We start from the raw sequence: 20,282 nt of genomic DNA, 5'->3' as shown, positions 1-20,282 counted from the left end.
AGAAGAAGGAAAGACAGCGCTGTGACCAGCAGCGGTTTGAAATGTGCCGATTTTGGCCCCTGCACGGTGGGGAGGGCATGAAATCCATGATCTGTTTGCGCCCCGTCTGTCCTCTTGGGGAGAAAGTGTGTTGCAGCAGAGTTTAATGATAGGGGCTCAGGGCAAAGTGCACAAAAAATGTGAAGGGGGGAAAAATTACAGCCAGTTCCCTTTTCATTTCTGGTTCATGGTTCCATCTTTTCTTACTGTGAAATGAGTCTGGCAAGCGCTCCGATTAGGGCGGCAAAGGGGCAGAATGTTTTTGGTAAATTTCCAGGAACTCTCCATGGGAGGTTAAGCTTGAGAGTAGGATGTATATATGCATGTGCCCACAAAAATACACCAGTGTTTCCCATACCTTAAATAGGCGCCGCAGGAAAGTCAGTTTTGTTTTTTAACTTTCACAATTATCCACTGATCTCTGCGTGCGAGGGAGTTCTGTACAGATGAGCACCATCAGACACGTGAGCGCGCTCCCACCAGCCGACTGAGAGCGGATGGAAGAATTAAGTTCTACTCACAAATGGATTAAGCCATAAATGTCATTTTTTAATTTCTTTTAGAAATGAATGTCGGCTTACGACCAAACGAACGGTTGTTGGGGTGATTTAACAGTGTTTACCGTGTCATATATGACAAAACAAACTGTTTTTCCTTCATATATGACAAGGTAAATGCAGTTAAATTACCCCAAAATTTCAAGTTTATTCCCAGTAGTTCCCGTTTATTCATATATATTTTCCTGTGTATTCACGTTAATTGCCCCTCCTTTAATATTCGAATATTGATGGAATTCTGCAAGCCTAGCTGTGATCATGAGTGAATTTCCAGGATTAAAAACAGAGTTTCGCTCAAGGTCATGGCTAAAACAAGATTATTCTTATCCGGCTACTTTTTCTTTTTTCATTAGAACGACCATTATACTCGGTACAAACAACCGGTGGATGATGCCCTTGGCAAGACATGTTCAGCATTGTTATTACTATGATAATTTTTTCTTGCGACATTACAAGTGGGGGATGAAGAAAATGAAATAACAAGCAGGGACTAGAGGACGCCGGCCCGTGCATGAGGAATGGCTCACTGGGAAATGTCACAATGCATCACGCTGCAGCTAAACATTCAGGAAGACTAATTCAAAAGTGGACGACAGCAAGGCAAAGCAGACAGAAAGAATGAAGGTAAGATCTGAAGTGAGAAGTGATGAGAGCGGCATTACATGGTTGTGTGAGATGTGCGCCAATTCCAGCACAATTGACTGAAATTGAGATCATTCCAATCCACATTACGTTATAAGGTAAAACAGTCAATACCTCGCTTTTTATCACAACTTGGAAGTAATATATAAACATCTTTCTGCATCCATTATTTTAAAAAAAACACTCTCTACTCAAACACATGCAGCTGCAGTATGGGCCAGAATGAGTCCACGCTATATTAACCCTCCATGGTGTTTAGGCAAAAAAAATATTCATCTATGCTTGGGGAAGACTTTATAATGTATATTTTTTCAAATGTATCCCACCGCCTACTACTACACCTATCTACGTTTTTTATAGTACACATGATCAAAGAAATAAGGAGAACAAGGAATATATGCATTTAGAACAAAGTTGGATGTCTTTGTATGCGTCTGTGAGCTACCTCCACCGTCCTCTGCTCCCACTGTAAGGCTGAAGCATCCTATCTGGTTTAGTGTTTTTCACTTCCCGTCCATCCGTCTTGCCACTGCAAGAGTCCCAGACCTTGTTAAAGCTCCCTTCAGATAACCCAATTCATTCTGTCCCATCACTCATCTGTCTCCTCGGGGCTTCGGCAAACACTATCACATGACGCCCTGCTAATCTTATTGGCTGATCAGAACTGTAAATGAACCCAGCCAGAGCCAATTACATAAGGCACAAGTCATTAAGAGAGATGACTTCGGGGAGGGAGGCGGTGCTGGGGACAGGTGCATGGCAAATTACTTTCAAAATAGGGTTTGGGTTATCAGTTGCTGGCTATTATGCCAAGTGATAGGAGAAGGAGGGTATTGATATGGTTTGATGTAGGCTTACACTGAAAGCTCTTTCTGTGGTAATTAGGAGAAACCTTTTTTTCGATCTGCTCTAAAAAAAACTAAGTGACATGATTTCTGTTGTGATAACGGGGATGGATCAAAACGAACAAATAAAGGGTCTACAAAGTAAAGTGAGACAACTTTAATTAACTTTGTCAAACTCAAACAAAGATTGAACAAAAGCTCACTTTACAACTTCAAAAATGAGTTACAAATTACAATACCTTCTACAAGCACCAGGTCTTTTCCACAGCAAACATTTTGACACCGCTCACATGTAAATGACACGGAAAAACAATGGCCGAATTCCATTTAACCTCTTTGGTTTCAGGTTTATGTTTTGCACCGACTAGCCTTCCAAAACAAAATGGCTAAATAAAAAGTGTAATAATACTAATAATAATATTTTTTTTTCAGTCCAATCACAAACAGGTTATCAATAAAGGGGTGTGTCACTGACTTTTGTCGTCATTCATATCTCTTTTGGGATTATATATATATGGAAATGCCAAGCAGGTTGAAAGGTCACCTAACTATACTCCCTCTTGATGGCTTGAAAAGCCAAAGCTATAATAAGTAGCAACAGCTAAAAAGTTCTTCTTAGCGAAAGTGTTTTAATAACAGTGTTCGGCAATGCTACACAATCTGTCAAGCAGTACTTAAGCACAGAGGCGTTTTGAGCTAAATGTCAATGTCAGCCTGTTAAAATACTCACAATGAGAATGCTAATGACAAAGATATTGATGTAAAGAGAGTACATTGTTAACAGTACACACCATCGAGTGTATAGACAATAAGTGTCATTATTCTAACGTCTACAATAGGGATGCACCGATCCACATTTTTTCACTTCCGATCCGATCCCGATACCTAAATTTGGATATCGGCCGTTACAGATAATATTCCGATACCAGAGCTGTGTTTGAAAAACATGAAATCCTGTTAACAGAAAAAATTCTGAAAACAAATTTGAAACTAAGGGTTTCAGATTGATTGTCCTGTCAATATTTATTTAATTTCATGAATGTCAAATGTGAAAGACTTATTTTTAATAAGTCTTAAAATTTGTGACACAAAAAAGTGCACACACACATACACACACTTGACACACAGTCTCACTCACTCGTTCACAAAAATAACAGCACAAATCAAGTATACTGACACTTGTATCATGAACAACATGTCAAATATCTGAAGAAGTATAATAAAATATCTGTAAACATCTTACACACATACACGCTTGACACACAGTCTCACTCACTCACTCATTCACACACGCAATCACACTTACTCTCTCACACACACACACACACACACACACACACACACACACACACACACACACACACACACACACAAAATAAGTTTTAAAACAGTGTGCATCAGAACAGCACTTAAGATGACCTGGAATAAACTAAACAACAGAGTCTAACTATTCTTTAAAAGAAAACAAAAATTGAATATCTCAAAGTTGACTCTGAGGAAGTGATGTAGTGTTCAACAAATCTTACATCGGCAGGTTCTTCTTGAGGAATATGAGCATTTCTGCTCTCTCTGCAGTGCGCTTCCTTTTTTCATCCACTATATTGGCTGCCGTGCTAAACAGTCTAGCCTCAGCGCTAGCCTGCTAGTCTGCTAGCTGGCTGCAACCTGTGGAATGGATTCCTGAACGGAGGCGCGGCTCAATGAGACAGTTATGAGACACGCTCAGGAAATCCATTCCACAGTTTGCAGCCAGCTAGCAGACTAGCAGGCTAGCAGGCGGGGATCACTTTTGGAGTCATTTCAGCAGACGACGTTAAAGCGCAGACATGGCTCATTGATATCGGAAATCTCCAAAGGTTGTATCGGAAAATCCGATACCCGAATTTCTCTGGTATCGGGTCCCGATACCGATACTGGATCGGATCGGCCCCATCCCTAGTGTACAATATTCAGCGCTCAACAACGACCAACTGAAGCTTTTTAGAAGGGCTGTCAATGGATTTAAAAAAAAAACTAATTAATTGCACATTTTGAAATTCATTAATGGAGATTAATGAATGTTGTTGTTACAATGTTGTTTATAATGAATGTTTGTTTGTTCTTCTAAAGACTAAATCTTAAAAGTAATGAGTAATCACTTTAGAAAGTGTGTATTTCAGACACTGTTGTTCAATTATTCATGTTGGTTTAAACAAAAAAAATTTTGTTTTTGATCATCTTGACAACAATCTTGAGGCAGAATTCCACGGGGTGGAACATGTTGAACTAGCGACTCTGTTCTCCTAGTGTACTTTGCTCTCAACTCTCCATCGTTTAACGGCTTTGTTTGAAGTGCCAACAATCTCCCCACATTTAGCCAGAACGTTTTCAAACCACCGTCTTTTAGGGACACAGTAGTGGTCCTCTGCAGACTGTGTGCCACGCAGGGTAACGTTAGATGTTGAGTAGCCTAGCAGCTAGCTTAGCCTCGCAGCTAGCTTAACATAGAGGTGCTTTAAGTGGTTTGACACCCACCTCCTTTCTGTTTGACACGTGGAGTAATCCCTCTGCACCGTTCTCCGCTGTATGTCGCACCACTGTTCGTTTTACTTGAAATGCAAAAAGCTCTCTCCATCTTCATGTAACTGACTGCAGCTAGCGGCCATTTTGTTTCCACGGTCAATTTCCGGTTAACTGTTATTTTATTGCATAGGTCACTAACTGGCGGACCGCGGTCCGGGTCCGGACCCAGAGGCCGTCCCATCCGGACCCGGACCGCCAGCCAAAACAGAAGGTTGTGATTTAAAACCTGACGGCGTTTTTATTTTTTTTACCCGGCGGCGCGGCGCGGCTTTTGCAGTATTTACGGTAGTGGTTTAGCGGATGAGGAAACGCACAGACCAATTGCATGCGAGTTAAGCCATCCCACGTGATACCACTCAGCCAATCAAATCTATGCATTCTCGGCGGTAAACATTACGTCTCAAGACAGCGCTGCGGCCGCGCTGAGAGATGAGAAAGTTAGAGAAAGATAGCGACACATTTAGAAAACAAAGGGAGGGAAACGGACGACTGTGCCGGAGAAAGTTGAGGACAAGTCGATTGAGACAGCAAAGGGAGAGAAACGGACAACTGCGCCGGAGAAAGTTGAGGAAAAGGCGAGTGAGACAGAGAAAGGGAGAGAAACATAAGGAACAAATGTCGTTCTCCAAAAAAAGAAAAGTTGACAGCGAAAATAGAGCATTTATCCGGAATGGACAGACTCATTTCTGTTCATACTTCCCACAGGGAGCACAAAACCAGTGTGTCTTATATGTTCAGAAACCGTGGCACTTATTAAAAGTGGCAATGTGAAACGCCATTATGAGACAAAACATAAAGGTTTTGAACAAACATACCCACTCAAATCCGAAGTGAGATCACAGAAAATAAGTGGCCTCACAGCCCAATATGAACAGTCAACCAGGATCCTGAGCCACACGTTCACTGCCCAACAACGTGCTCATGAGTGTTCCCTCAGAGTTGCTTGGATTTTGGGGCAACACAAAAAGCCATTTACTGATGGAGGGCTTGTCAAAGAATGCATGAGTGTCGTCGCTGAAACATTACTTGACGGAAAACCAAAACAAGAGCTTTGTGATAAGATAAAGCAAATACCCATGTCAGCATCATCTGCCACAAAGAAAGGTGAAATATTAACTCAGGATGTGCTAACCCAGCTAAATGATGCCATACATAAGGCACCATGTGTAGGCTTAGCTGTGGATGAGTCCACTGAGATCTGTGACAATGCTCAGCTGTTTGTGTATGTCAGGTTTTTCAACACAGACCAGAAAGCATTCTGTGAAGACCTGTTAGGTGTCACTCCCCTTCAAACCAGTACAAGAGGAGAAGATATCTACCTGGCCATTAAGGAGATGTTAATGAAGAGAGGAATAGAGCCAACACAAGTGGTTTCAATAGCCACAGATGGAGCCCCTGCTATGATAGGGAGAGAGAAAGGAGCTGTAGCAAGACTGAAAGAGGACAATCCAGAGCTCATAGCTTAGCATTGCATCATTCACCAATCTGTCCTCTGTGCCTCCCTGTCAGATGAGCATGCTGAAGTGATGAATACAATGATGAAAATGATCAATTTTCTCAGGGCATCCTCTTCCACCCAGCATCGCATGCTGAGGGAATTCCTTAGAGAAGTTGATGCCAATGCTGATGATCTTTTGCTGCACAATAATGTGAGATGGCTCAGCAAAGGGAAAGTCTTAGCGCGCTTTTGGTCCATCAGCAGGGAAGTAGCATCTTTTTTGGCAGAGCTAAGACATCAGAAGGCAACGCAGTTTTCTCTCTTTTTAAGAAATGAGAAACAGATGGATAATGTGGCCTTTTTGGTTGATATCACTACACATCTGAATGAACTGAATTTGAGGCTACAGGGCAAGGACAATTCAATTTGTGAACTGATGACCGCTGTCCGCTCCTTTCAAAATAAACTTGAGTTGTTCAAGGAAGACCTGCAGGGAGACTGTGCACACTTCCCAGCAGTGCAGGAACAGGTACAGGGACAGAGAGATGTGTCTTCTTTTGTTGACTTCATTGATAAGCTGATCGTAAACTTCAGCAACCGTTTTGACAGCTTCAGCTTTGGACAGCAGCTCACCATGTTCATTCAGAACCCATTTATCATCACGGATGTCAGGGGGTTCTCAGAGGAAGTCACACAGCACTTTAAATGGGTAAATCCTGGGCCTCTCCAGATGCAACTGGTTGATCTCCAAGCAGATGTGTCCCTGAGAGAGCAGTTTCTAAGAACTGACCCTTCCACTTTCTGGCTCCAAACGGTCCCTGAGACAGCTTTTCCAGGTCTGAGGAAAGTTGCCATATACATCTTGACCATGTTTGGCTCCACCTACAACTGCAAGGCAGCTTTCTCCACGATGAATATCATCAAAAATAAATATCGTTCGAGGCTCACCAATGAGCACCTCCACATGTGCATGCGGATGGCCCTGACTCCATTCAAGCCCAGGTTTAAAGTCCTGACAGGACAAGCTAGAGCTCAATTCTCCCACTGACCAACAAAGTGGGTGAGTGGGATGCAAGACTAATGCTCTAAAACTGTTAAATTGTTAAGATGTGTTAAGATTTATTATCTGTAAAATCGTTTGAGACTGAAACAGAAACGGGGACATTTAAGCTTTTCCTCCCTTTATTTATTTTTTCTGAAGTTAAGCACTTTATTTGATTATTATTATTTATTATTACATGCACCATTTCCATTTAGCATTTATTTTATTTTAAAAATGCAGCCCTACTTTTATTTAGTTCATGAGAGAGCATTATACATATCTGCAGTCACACATAAGTCCAGTTCTATGTTACATGATAATAAATATTGTTAAAAAGTGTTTTAATCGTACCGAATTCCTTTGATTTGAAAGGTATTGATTATATGCAGATGTTTATACAACTACCAGGCTACTTAAATATATATCACACTAAATAGTTAGACATTATGATCTTCTGGACCTTTGCTTCAAGAAAATTTCTCTAACTGGACCTCTTAACATTTTAGTTGAATACCCCTGTTTTATTGCATCAATCTATCTATCGATCTATTTTATTGCATTAATCTGCATTAATCACATAGATGAATGAATTAATGGTGAATTAGTTTAGTTTAAAGTATTTGTGTATTGACCAAAGCATTTGGAAGAAATATAGATCATAGACCTGACGTTGGTTTAAGAGAAAAACATCGGGGGATTATAAAATGTACCATATTTTAATACCTGTACCAATAGATGGTACAGCTGAGATTTATTTAAAACACAACCCCATCAGTCAAGCAGATGGCACCAGAGGAGAAGTCCGGGATGAGCCAATGCTAAACAAGAATGTGGTTTACATTACAGTGTTCAATCCAACAGCTGTTTTACAGCTGGATTGAATGCCATCCGTTTCTGTGTCAGGCCGGCTTACGTTGAGATGACATGAATGCGCCGTAGGTGAGTATCCATCTCCACGTGGTATTAAGTTCAAATTTCTGGCCACTCTGTACGTTCATAAGGGAGAAGAAAGCAATCTTTCAATCGAGTACTGTCATTATTTTGAGTTTGTCAAAGATGTAAACATTGCGTTTGTTGAAGCTGACATGACAGCTCAGCCAGGCCAGAGAGATTCTGTGTTGATTCTGCACAAAAGGTGTTAATTGAGTTGGCCTCATCACAAACAAGAAACTGAGAGGCTGTATAATTAACACACCGTAAAGCCCTGCATATCACACGGCCACCACACAGCCCATAATGACGAGAATGCACAATGACATACAATAACATACAGCCTCTGACATATTTCCTATGTCGTTCTAGATCAAATTTAAAAAAAAGAAAAATCCTGCAGTCTTGTTTTTGAGAGCCTCTCTCGCAAAATGGGGAGGTGGGGCGCGTCGGTCTTGGCGGGCCAGGCCCAGCGATCCCATCAGTATTCCTAGGACACAAGAGAGGCCGAGCCTGATAACAGCCACAACAGAGGGAGAGGGTCTTCTTGGCAAAGCCGAACTATGGTATTCTTTAATCACGGAAGTGGGCCTGTTCAGGTTTGAGTCGAGACATGATAATGTCTAATGGCTAATGGATGGCAAGGACACATTTCAGTATGTGTCTCTGTCTCCATTAAGGGATTGACACAAGACATATATGTTCTCACTCGCAATTATACATATAATATATATTATATAAATATTTGGGAGTCAGGGACCTTAATGAAGGGAAAAGGCAAGTAAACACCAAACTTTCTAGTCTTTTTTTTTTTAGGTAAAATTAAATCTGACAAGGCCTTTGGATTTTAACCTCTCATTTTCGAGGTACTTCATTCCTTTGTTCAGCCTTTTCAATTTTCACCTCTCACTTCCACCTTTCACTTTTCTTGTCCCTTTTGTCCACTTGACGTCACTGCCACTTTCGGCACTATATTTGCTATTCTATTAAACTGAGGCTACTCTTCGGCTCCTGCTCTTTGGGTATTTGTATAATGGATTCTTTGGAATGTTAGAGAAGTCCGTCATGGCTTATTTCTGACATTTACAGTGTCTCCTTCGGCAAACAGCTCAGTCCCAAATGCTCCATTAATCAAAAATAAATGCATTAATATCTAAATCAGCTTCTTAGTTTATATTCAAAGGCTGTAGCTGGAAATACAAAGACTGAAATACCTGAAAAACACTGACAGTCATCCCGAAAAGCCCTACATTGTATTCTACTCTTGGCGGGAGGATTTCAGCGAACCGGGCTGACACACTGGCTCAGTGGGCTTTATTCTTTTTTGGGAGAGAGGGAAGGGGGTGTAAAGAAACGCGCATGCACACACACCCTGAGGTCACTCCTCCGTACGTCCATGAGTTCAAAGCAAACACTGCTCAGCTCTGTTGTTCATAATTTAGGAGTATTTAATTGGGGGTATGGTGGCAGCGCTCACTGCAGATTGCGGTTGTGTAAGCATGGGTGTGTGTGTGTGTGTGTGTGTGCGCCGCAGCATTTCACACGATCAGGGCCGTGATAATGGATTCATGCCTCCCAATGACAAATGGCTCCCACCAGGAGGCGGTTTAACATTTACATGAGGAGCAGGAGAAAAAACATTGAACCAGAACCCACAGCAGAGGATACGCCGGCGAGTGAGCCGCTGCTTGTACCCAGACAAAAAAAAAAAACAGGCCGAACACACAACTTCAAATCACCCACACGCACAAACACACAGGCCTGACGACACGGAATACGGGAAAAAAAACTGACGTGAAGGAGAAAGGGGGTGAGACGCTGGAACAGCTGGCGTCCCGGCGGGGAATCATGGAGCAGAAGAGAGTTTGTTGGCACCGCAAAACCAGCAGCTACTGATGAGAGTTTATACAAACAGCCTGTCAAGCCCTCTGCTCTGGTTCGAACAGTATCTCCTCAAACAATACCGCGGCGCTCTGCAAGCGTGCCAGGTTCCTGCCACGCCAGACGGAAATTGATTGTGGCTTTTAGGAACCAGACACTCCAAAAAAACGCAAATGCAGCAATGAAGGTGAAGATGAAGATGCACCGGCGCATGCAAACAAACAAACAAACAAACAAACATGCAAATGCATCAGGGCGGCACACACGTGTGACAGTCACACATTTATCCAAGTTCACAACTTCTCACGCCTGGGAGAGACAAACGGTCCTTCCTGCCTCCCCTGTAAACGGTGTTATCCGCTCTGGCAATAGAGTGTAACCTCCAGACTGCAGACTCACTGCTGTAAACTCTCCAGATGAGATGATCCTTGACCTTGGCGCCAACGTTATCATTACCTCACTACCTCACTACCTTTTTTAAGCCCTCCAGATACTCGGTTCTTCCCTTCACCCTCCTTTTTTCCCATTTCAGTCCTCCCTCCTAGCCAGACCCTCCCTTCCGATAGTACGTGCGCTCTTTTGTTCACCATCTGTTGCAGCACGGAGGCCCGCTTCAGCCAACCTGCCCTCATGCCGTTAACCAGAACCCACATTCAATCTGTGACTTTTATTCCAGCACCAAGAGTTGTTTTTATTTTCCTGGTTTAGCGAAATGTCTCAACGACCAGTTATTGCTATGAAATTAAGTACAAAGATTTATGAATTCCCTCGAGATGCATTGTGATACTGTAACTTTTAATCTTGACCTTTAATCAGGTCAAAACTCTTACATGTGCATCAATTTGGACTCAATCTTGCGGCTCCAGTGCCTTGTTCTGACGTCGATTTAGCCTCTGGGGCCACGGCCAACGCATTTGGCGTTCTTCTGCAGTTTATCACATACTAAACAATATTATTTTTTTACTTTATTAATATAATAAATTATACATGTCGCTGTCATTTCAAAGATCAAAGTCCTAAAATAAAAGAGTCAGAGCGTATATATAATTTTTAATAAATACTAATATTCACCACAAAGACTCAAGAGTGCGATCAATCTTCTCGTGTAACATTCGGTAAGAAAGAAAACACAAAGATCCCAGAATGGATCTCTTTTGAAGCAGATACAGCAAACTGTTGCAATCTTTGTCTAACAAACGTCATGAAGCTGTAACCCATCTTCTTCCCCCGTGTCCTCCTCTGGCTCCAACACCAATCTTACTCCCTGCCCGCTCATAACCTTCATCGTTTCTCCTCTTCTCCACCTTCTTCTTCTCCCCCTGGCTTTATAACGTTTTCCTGTTATCACCTCTCATGTCCCTTCCTTTCTCTCGTTCCTTTGACCCTTTCCACCTCCTCCACCTGCCCCATCATTACTCCTCTTTCAACGCTCATCTTTCTGAGGCTGCCAAATTCCCCCAGCACAACAGTGCTATTCTGCTGCCTACTAATAGAATCTCTCAGTTCCTTTAATGGATCTGTCAGAATCTCACTCAGCACGGCAGACCAGATAGATTGATAGGGGGAGAAGGGAGAGAGACATTGAAAGAGAGGGACAAAGAGGACAGCGAGACGCAGGAGGAGAGAAGCCCAGAAAAAAAAAAAAGGAAAAAAGGAGGAGAGTCACGCTGGGGCTCTCAACACTTTCATCTGCGCCATTGAAAGTCTCAGAGCAGCAGATCCACTCATGCAGGCAACCAGCGACCATATGTTCCATTAGAAGCGCTGCCCCCCCCGAAGGCCATCGCATTGTGACCGCGGGATAATGTCACTTTCACCGGGAGTCCGTACTAAGAAGGAACTATGCTTTGTTGTTTTTTTTACATTTGCTGCAGTATTTCTGCCTTGATACTCGTCACACACGAGGGATTCTTTAGAATAGATCCGTTCAGCGAGAACGGATCTATGAAGCTTTGTTAGCTGCCACATAAAATCAGAATACAGTAACACCCTTGAAATGAACTGAACACCTTAAATAGTTTATTTAAGATGTAACTAAGGTAGACTAAGCCGTTTGGTGTTACACATTTAAATGAAAAAGTGAAGGACAAACTTTAATTTTCTGTTAAAGCTTCTATGTCCTCATTCAATTGTTGAAAAACAGACCTTGAAGAAACAAGCAGTAATATTTTTTTTTTGGTTGTTTCCTTGGAAATAATGATTTAACCACATCGTATTCTGTTTCCAACCTCGTCTTTATACGGTGGGGTCCCTGTACTCACCGTTATCGGTGGCAATGAAGACAGCTGTGTATTTGTTGTCGTGGACATACGGAGACTCGCGGTCCAGGGAGCCCGAGGTGTTGACGGTTCCTGTGACTGGGCTCACACTCAGCCAGCCAGCCGGGTCTCGCAGAACAGCGTACCTGCAAGAACGTTGATAACGAAAAGTTGTAAATGGACTTGTGATTGTATAGTGCCTTTCTAGTCCTACAGCCACTGTAAGTGCTTTCAAACTAGCTGCCACTCATCTATTCACACTCATTCAGACCCTGATGGCAGGGGCCACTATTCATGATACCACCTGCTGTCAGGACTCATCGTTCACACCCATTCATACGCCGTAGGGAAAGCTACGGGAAGTTGTGACCATACGAGCACCAGTGATGTATTTATTATTATAATACGGGGGTGTACATTATTGAGCGATAATGTACAGTTGCTGTTCACATTGAACTGAGCGTTTTATATCACTGCGCACTCAAAGTAGCAGGTTAGATTTTGCGCGACCGTTAATTGACATTTTCTTCTTTAGCTCTTTGGCTCGATGGCGGAAATCCCACAAATGATCGGTTTCGGGCAATGCGAGCTTTCGCAACCGGACAATTAAGGTGGCCGTCATGAGCGATGTAAATGAATGAGGTGGTGTGAGACCCGATGCTGTTTACAGCAACTACACAACGGTTGGTGGCTAAAACTATTTTCTGCTGAAAGGCAGCTATTTACTTACTATTTATACTTTCGCTTTATCTTCAATAATGTAACTGAGGGTTGCCGGTCGGTGTGCGTCTGGCCTAACTACACAACCGAACTGTTGCAGTACATTACTGGACGATAAAGTACTGCCTCTCGTACCTTATTGCTTTAATAAAAAAGACAGCATGTGAAATCAGGTGATAAATGCTTATGCTCAGGAAAAAGAATTATAAGAAACAATTGTAAGTAAACATTTGTTTTGTTATGTTTGACCCAAATCTGTCAGATCCTGGAGAAACGAGAGCAGCTAACAAATACATGAAAAAAGTAAGACAAATCCAGATATGTTTCCTTAATTTGAGTATAACAGGCAGGCTTGTTTTTAGCTGCTCTGAGAAACAATTTACCATGGACATCGAAGATGGGACCGTTTCATATATTTTCACAAACAAGTAGCTTCTGTGTTTCTTTGGCAGATACAAACATACATAGTGTGTTTCACTGGTGTTGCGCGAACACAACTTCACATTCAGAGCAAGACTCGTGTGCCCATGACGTTACATGTCATGTTCATAGCGAGGTTATGGGTATTAGACAAGTGGCGGTTATGATTGGGTTGAGGGCTTGCAGGAAATGAATGTCATTGAGTGTAATGTGTGTGTGTGTGTGTGTGTGCCTGTTCACTGTTCTGGAGGAAAAGGATTGGTTAAAATAAAGGATTTAATTTAAATCTCTATTTGTTGTGAACATCTTATACGCGGCCAGAATAGGTAACAGTATGCAGAGGAAGCTCATACTGTTAATGCCTGAAAACTAAATCGGAGCTAAATCGGAGCTAAAAGTTGATAAAACAAACACTCACAGGCACACACAAAACCACAGAGTTTCTCCGCTTTGCCAAAGCGCTCAGCGGTAGACAAATTGTCTTTGAAATGGAGCTCTTCAGCTAACAGAGCGCAACAAAGCCTTGGGAAATAGCTTTGCAATCAGCCTCTTCTCACACCTTCCCCCCTTCTCCCTCTTACTCACACACACTTTCCCTGCCAGTTATAACTAACCAACACAGATGTATTGTAACACAAAAAAAGGCAGTTTTTCCTGATGTGCTATTAATAATGCCACATATTCCATTGTACGTGCGCTTTCCTACACCCACACACAAATACAAAAACGATCTACCACATGATTTATAAGCCCGGCTACTCCAATAAAACAGAGCCAGGCTCACATGTTATTGACCTCCATGTTTCTCTCCTCCCATCACCGGCTTTAATGGCAGACAGACATTGTGTTACTTCCCACATTGTGACACAGAGACACGCAGACACAAATGAATGCATGCAAAATATACATAATGTATATATTTACACTCTGAAGCACAAAAGCTGCGAATGTCCTGCAGAGACGTATTGTCTCCCATCGCTGGCAGCCAAACACAACAGAGCTGTGACGACTGTTAAATAACAGGCCATGACACTTCTTCCTTAAGTTGAAGATGCAAAGAAGTGTAATGCTTCTGTCTGCTTTAGTGCAGGCTCAAGGGTAACCGCTAAATGAGTTGGATCCACTGTTCCTCCCCCATGTGCAAACATGGGGACAGGTCATTAGAGCCCTTTATGGGGCAAATTAGAAAGACCTTAAAAATCCATTAGGAATATTCATCTGGTTATACGTTGTTATCTCCAAAACCAGAGAGGGCTCAAACACATCAGTCAACAAATGAGACAGTGCCCAAACACAATGGTCACACATGTCCTCCTTTAGCTGCAAATACACACGTTCAAAAAGGTAGAACACACAACGGGGAGCTGAATTCCGTTGTAGTGTAGCACTGTTTGTTTGCAGTGTGGAATAATTCTCAAGGCAGAAGAAGAAGGATTTGTCCAGATGTTTTTTGCTTGAGTGGCAGCGAAAGCCGTCTCTTGAGGCACCCACAGTGCCCTCCATGCTGGTCTTCCCCCGGTCTGCAGAGCCGTACCCTGAGGGACCACTGTGGCTATTGTTGGTATCAGAGGGCAGTCAGGGCCCGCGTGTGTGTGTGTGTGTGTGTGTGTGTGCAGCACAGGTTGCACTTAGCTGTAAGAGGACACAGAGGAGCTTGAACAGAGCTGGCATGAGTCTAGTCGCATCTGTCTCAGGTTCAGCTGTCTCATTAGAAGTGATCCAGAGCCAAAAACATAATACAATACCAACCTACGAGGGTCAATTATTTTACACCAGCCTCTGAGAAGCAATTCACCGTTTCTTTAAAAGAACCGATTGGCTAAAATTGTGGGTTAGATTCCAATTATCATTTGATTGTTTAAATACTAGGATCCAGAAAAATGTGTGCACTGACGTTTTGTCAAGCAGTAAAAAAAACAGGCTGAATATCAATTTGCCGGCTTTAAATAAGGTAACAAAAACGACAAAACTCTGTAAAGCAAATGCTTCAACACGATGGCACAAAACTGTGCATGATGAAAACTCAAAGGAATGTCTCAGCCGATATGTATCGAGCATGCAAGTCATTGCTTTCTATATGAGAACAGAGCTTCCCCGTTGCTCTTGTGGGTGTGTTAAGACAGACAAGCTCTTTCTCACTCTGATCTGAGCCTCGTTCCTCAGTTTTCTCAGACAACTCAAAGGGGATTTGGTAGCAAGAGAGAGAGAAAGAGGCTCTCCGCTCACTCATAATCCCATTACGTCAGGAGCAAAGTGCTTGCATTCATTGTGCTCATCTGTGTGTTTTTGTGGCAAAAGCAGGTGCGGCGGTACACTGAATAAGTAACAGACAAGTCAAGCTAATTTAGTAAGAAGATAGAAAGGGAGAAGTGAGCACAAATAAATTTATGGCTCTTGTGTTATTTCTCTGAAGTAAGATCTGTAGCTTGCACGACTTCTAAGAGCTGATGCATTTATGTAGCTCCGTGGTTCATCTTTCTAATGCACATAGTTAATGCTGTTAATCCAACATACCTAATATTGATGAAGGATCAATTTCAGGAATACTGAAATTGGGTTGAAAAATGTACTATCTACATCGGAAATCACACTTTTCTTATATGAAAATGTTGACCATTGAAGTGCTTTTTAATTTGGTTTAATTGATTCCTATCTTGAAGTCGCCTCCAGCTTTTTAGGACGCTGACGATATGATCAAACCTGTGTGATTGACTACGATACTAAACCGACCAAAATGTTTGCGTAAATGTGATCTCAAAAGGGTAGTTTAAAATACACGTGTATTCTTGTATAAATATACAGTATATTCATACAATATCAAAGCAATATGGATTGATTATTATTTATTGCAACGTTACTTTGGATCGTCTTTTAAACCATTTTCCAACCATCAGATGATGAAGCTCACTACCAACAACCCTGTGTCGGGTTACTCAGGCGTCACTTTGCATTCAAAGGGCCGCGCGTTGTTGGGGAGTACGCAGTGAATACAAGTAGGGGCACCGGAGAGGTCGAAATCCAGACCCCCGTTCGGCAGATTGCAGAGCTCAGCAGTAAGGAAGAGATGATGAGGCAGAATGAGACGACGCTCAAACACAACCGACGCAGTAGTGAGATTCCCAGGTCTTTCTATCGAGGTTGAAAGCATGATTTATCCAAATTGAATATGTATGTGTCTGTCGGGGTGCACAAAGAGAGAAGACTGGAATGACCCTCTGCTATATTAATTCACTACAAAAGCAGACTATTCTGTCTGTTTCCTATGAAACTATTATAAAATACCAGACCCTCTTTTGAGTGTGTGTGTGCGTGTGTGTTTCAGTACCACATAAAAGCTTAGTCTTCCTATTTCAAGTGTCTGTGTTTTCAGCGCTTACAGATTTCTGCAGTGCACTGCAACTTACGCAAGTGCATACTCACAAACTTGACGGCAATGGCAGCATATTCTAGAAAAACCTATTAAGCACTTTTCTCTTCCTCTAATTTCTCCAATTTCCTCTCGTCTTCAGCCCCCACCCTCTTGGGGCTTTTACATTATCATCACATCTTTAAATGTCCCTCTATCACTTTATTTTTCTCTCTCCTGTCCGCAGGAACTCCCTGTGATTGAAGTCTAACCTACAGAGAGGAAGGATGCTCACGGTGTGTTTCTATCTGAGAGCTCCTAAGTGAGAGTGAGCAGCCGATAGGAGAACAATTGAACTAAAAGGACTAAAGGTGCAGGAGGTTGCGCCCAATTGTGTCTGGCCGTAACAAACGTACAACTCATCCAAATCCACAGCTGGTGAAGCGAGAGCAGGAGGGAAGAGAGAGCAAGATGAGAAAAGGGATTGAGAATGGAGATATGACAGGGACACATGACGACTGGGACTGTGTAATAAATGTGGAATGCCAATGAATTATCCCCTCGTTCGTCAGAGTTCTGTGCGGGTCCAGTTTTGCAAAGCCAACATGCGTCAATGCCAACGTCAACTGGCCGAACCCAATGATTCCTGCGTCTATTTAGGACGTGACTTGTACACATTTAAATAAGTCAATCAGTCTAAACTGTGATAGGGTGGCACAGTTAATAGAGAAGGTAAATACAGTAGGTAGATATTTAAATCTGAAGAAAAAAGAAGTATTGATGTTTAAAATGGACTGTGTGCATTTAGTTCACTGCTCATTGGGTTAGTTGATTCCACAGCTACTTGTACGTGAAAGATGTCACTCGTAGAGACAAACCTACAGGACGTTTTGCCGTGACTCTTTTTGGGCCGACAACATTTAGTTTGGTCTCACTGTTACAGCGAGCAGTGTAAAAGCTGACTTAACGTCACCAGGCCTGCTTCCAGTGGGAGACAGACAGTGAGCGCTGCTATAATCAACCAAGTCAAGCATTTACTTTAGTTGCCAAATATTTCCCTCGGCAGTTGGTGGGGACCAAAACCCGAGCTTAAAGAGGACTCACCACTGTCAGCAACATGATTCCAAATTACTGCTGTTGTTTTATGAGCTAAAGCGACATCTCCAAACATCATATTGAGATTTAAGTATCAATATAATTGCTGTCTATTAATAAAATGGTGAAGATAAACATACAAATGCTCTTTGGTTTATTTCCCCTGCAGACCTTCCCTTAAAGTACCATGAACCTGAAGTTACCACATTCATTGCAAGAATCTGGAGCCAGTTATTGGCATAAGACCTGGACCAGAACTCCCACTTCCAAGATAGGAACAGAAGCAACCTCTGCCGTTCACTCTGAACACGTCATTGAGCTAAAGTGACGTATTAACTGTAATATAACAGGTCAAAACCATTTGTGTTGCTTTTAGGCAGTGACAAAACTTGGAGGGTGCATTGAAATTTCGGCGAAAAAGTGTAATTTACAGAGGAAGGAAAAGATAGACAACAATTGGCTTTGAAGCCTTTGTGGTTGAAAAATAAAAGGACTCCTTTTGTCTCGGTCAGCCGCTCCGGGCTGGATTTCAACTTGAGCTGTACTGAGCGGAGCTGAGGTGCCCAGTTGCTGCTGCAGGCCATGTGGACAAATTACCCACGTCACACCTCTTCATTTCTCCGCTCTGTATCAGCGCCGTGCAGCGGCTCCATACATAAGCGCAAAGCAAACCTTGCCGCCTGTTGCATCAATCACCTGTCACAGAGATTCAGTCAGGGTGTGTCTTTTACGTGTCAGCGCGGAAAGTACGTGAACTTGCATAAAAAGGTGTAAACGGAGGTGTGAAGCGCCAGGTGGAGTTTTACTTCAGGTATCCACAGTAGTGGATGCACATATGCGTTTATTACAAGAAGGCCGAGGGGTTTAATTGGCAATCACGGCAGACTTTCAGAGCATGTTTTCACTAGATGTGGGGGGGGGGAAGCTCTTGCTGTCCATCTTCATCCTTACATGCATAAAATGTCAAGCCATCCCCTTAACTTGTGAGTAGACGGGGAGCGGGTTAGATGAACACATTAAACTACACCGCTCGCCAACAACCCCGGTTATAGATTAGTTACGCACAAAGCAACAGGCGGATCAGGCCGTCGCGTGTGTGAATTAAAAGAGAGAAAAGTAGAAAGAGAGACACTGAGCGATGGAGAGAAAGTCCTTGATGTTACGTGACATCTTTTATTATATTCTTTACATTCTGATCTCCTCTTTTTCCGAAGAGGGCCGTCCCTTTGCTTTGTCTCACTCCACGGTCCTGGCTCCAATCAGGCTTGAGAGAGTGTGACCAAAAACGCGCTGTGCGCGTTGATTTACCTTTTTCGCAAAACCTCAAAGGCTCCCTTTGTTCGTTCCGCTCACTGTTTTCTCCGGGCCAGCTAGAGTCTCAGAGGAGGCCCTCTACCAACAGCATGCGGTCCGCCGAGTGTGCTGAAGCCGCTCATGTCTACTTAGCGGCATCAGCGGAGCTCTCAGACGAGGACGAAAGGTTTGCATTATCAATATTTGGTTAGGGGCAAAGAAGGGTATACAAAGACGTTAATTTGAAACACGAGGGAGAAGGCGCGGGAGTGTGTGTGAGCGCACAAGTGGGCTCTCCTCACTGGGTGCAACATCATTTTCATAAATTTGCAAACCGCTTCACAGCACAGCATCACTCTGCCTGTTCCTCTCGGCATATTTTGGGGATTGTTTTAATTATTTCCTGGCATTCTGACGTTACAACTAAAGCCTGTGCCCCTCTCCTTCCTCCTGCACCACGTGCCTGGCAAGCCTTTACCCAGCTGCTATGAATAAGAAAAAAAATCAGATTAGCCTGCAATCAGCCATTCCGCATCTGTGAGGGACAGACGAAAGCGAAGGGAGGGAATAGAGGAGACTAAGACCACGCCTGTTTCGCTCTGCAGAGGGACACTAGAGGAAAACCCCACAATTCAAACCCTTGAAACTCTTTGTGAGCACCCCGTCTGACCCCTCGCAGGTCAGCCTTTGTAGCATCCGACAACTCTCGCCGTCATACTTTATGTGGTATGAGGAGACGTTGTGCCAAGACATTTCATTTGGGTGAATCCGATCACATCTTGAGGATTTGAATTTAACTGTTTTCCACAATTTTAATTGAAAAATTGCATCTCGGCAGAACTTGTGCATCGTAGTGTGTCTTTTTTTAAAATAAAATTTTATTGAGTTTAATCACCCTTTCTCAAGCCCCAACTGGTAAATCCCCCCCCTCTCTCCCCATTAACACTGTCTGAATGGGGCCTGATTTTTCTTTGGGTAGAACTACTGTCCAGAAATGTTGCACATTTGCCAAAGATTAAATTGAATTATTATAAATCACAGAAGGACCCCAGGTAACAAAAGTTATTTGCAAATATGTATAAGCTGCCGAGTCTAATGAAATCTTTCATGTGTTGATTTGCTCAAATTCAGCAGATGTATCTTCACATGCGTTGTGTAAAGTGGAGAATAAACACGAGCGGGCTTGTTTATTATACATGCATTAATCTCAAATA

At 42.7% G+C, this 20,282-nt stretch overlaps 1 protein-coding gene across 1 annotated transcript in view; it reads right to left on the bottom strand.

Annotated features, from left to right (window-relative positions):
• The window catches only part of LOC120812490 (cadherin-13-like), a 150,256-nt gene that overhangs the window by 32,205 nt on the left and 97,769 nt on the right, over nt 1–20,282 (bottom strand). Inside the window, exon 8 of the mRNA XM_078097984.1 lies at nt 12,198–12,340. Coding sequence (XP_077954110.1) covers nt 12,198–12,340 — 143 coding nt within the window. The remainder of the gene's footprint in view (nt 1–12,197; nt 12,341–20,282) is intronic.

The sequence above is a fragment of the Gasterosteus aculeatus genome, chromosome Y (assembly GCF_964276395.1).
Source record: "Gasterosteus aculeatus chromosome Y, fGasAcu3.hap1.1, whole genome shotgun sequence".
Taxonomy (NCBI): domain Eukaryota; kingdom Metazoa; phylum Chordata; class Actinopteri; order Perciformes; family Gasterosteidae; genus Gasterosteus; species Gasterosteus aculeatus.
Note: the sequence above shows the minus strand (reverse complement) of the source record. Positions and strands in the feature narration are given on the sequence as shown.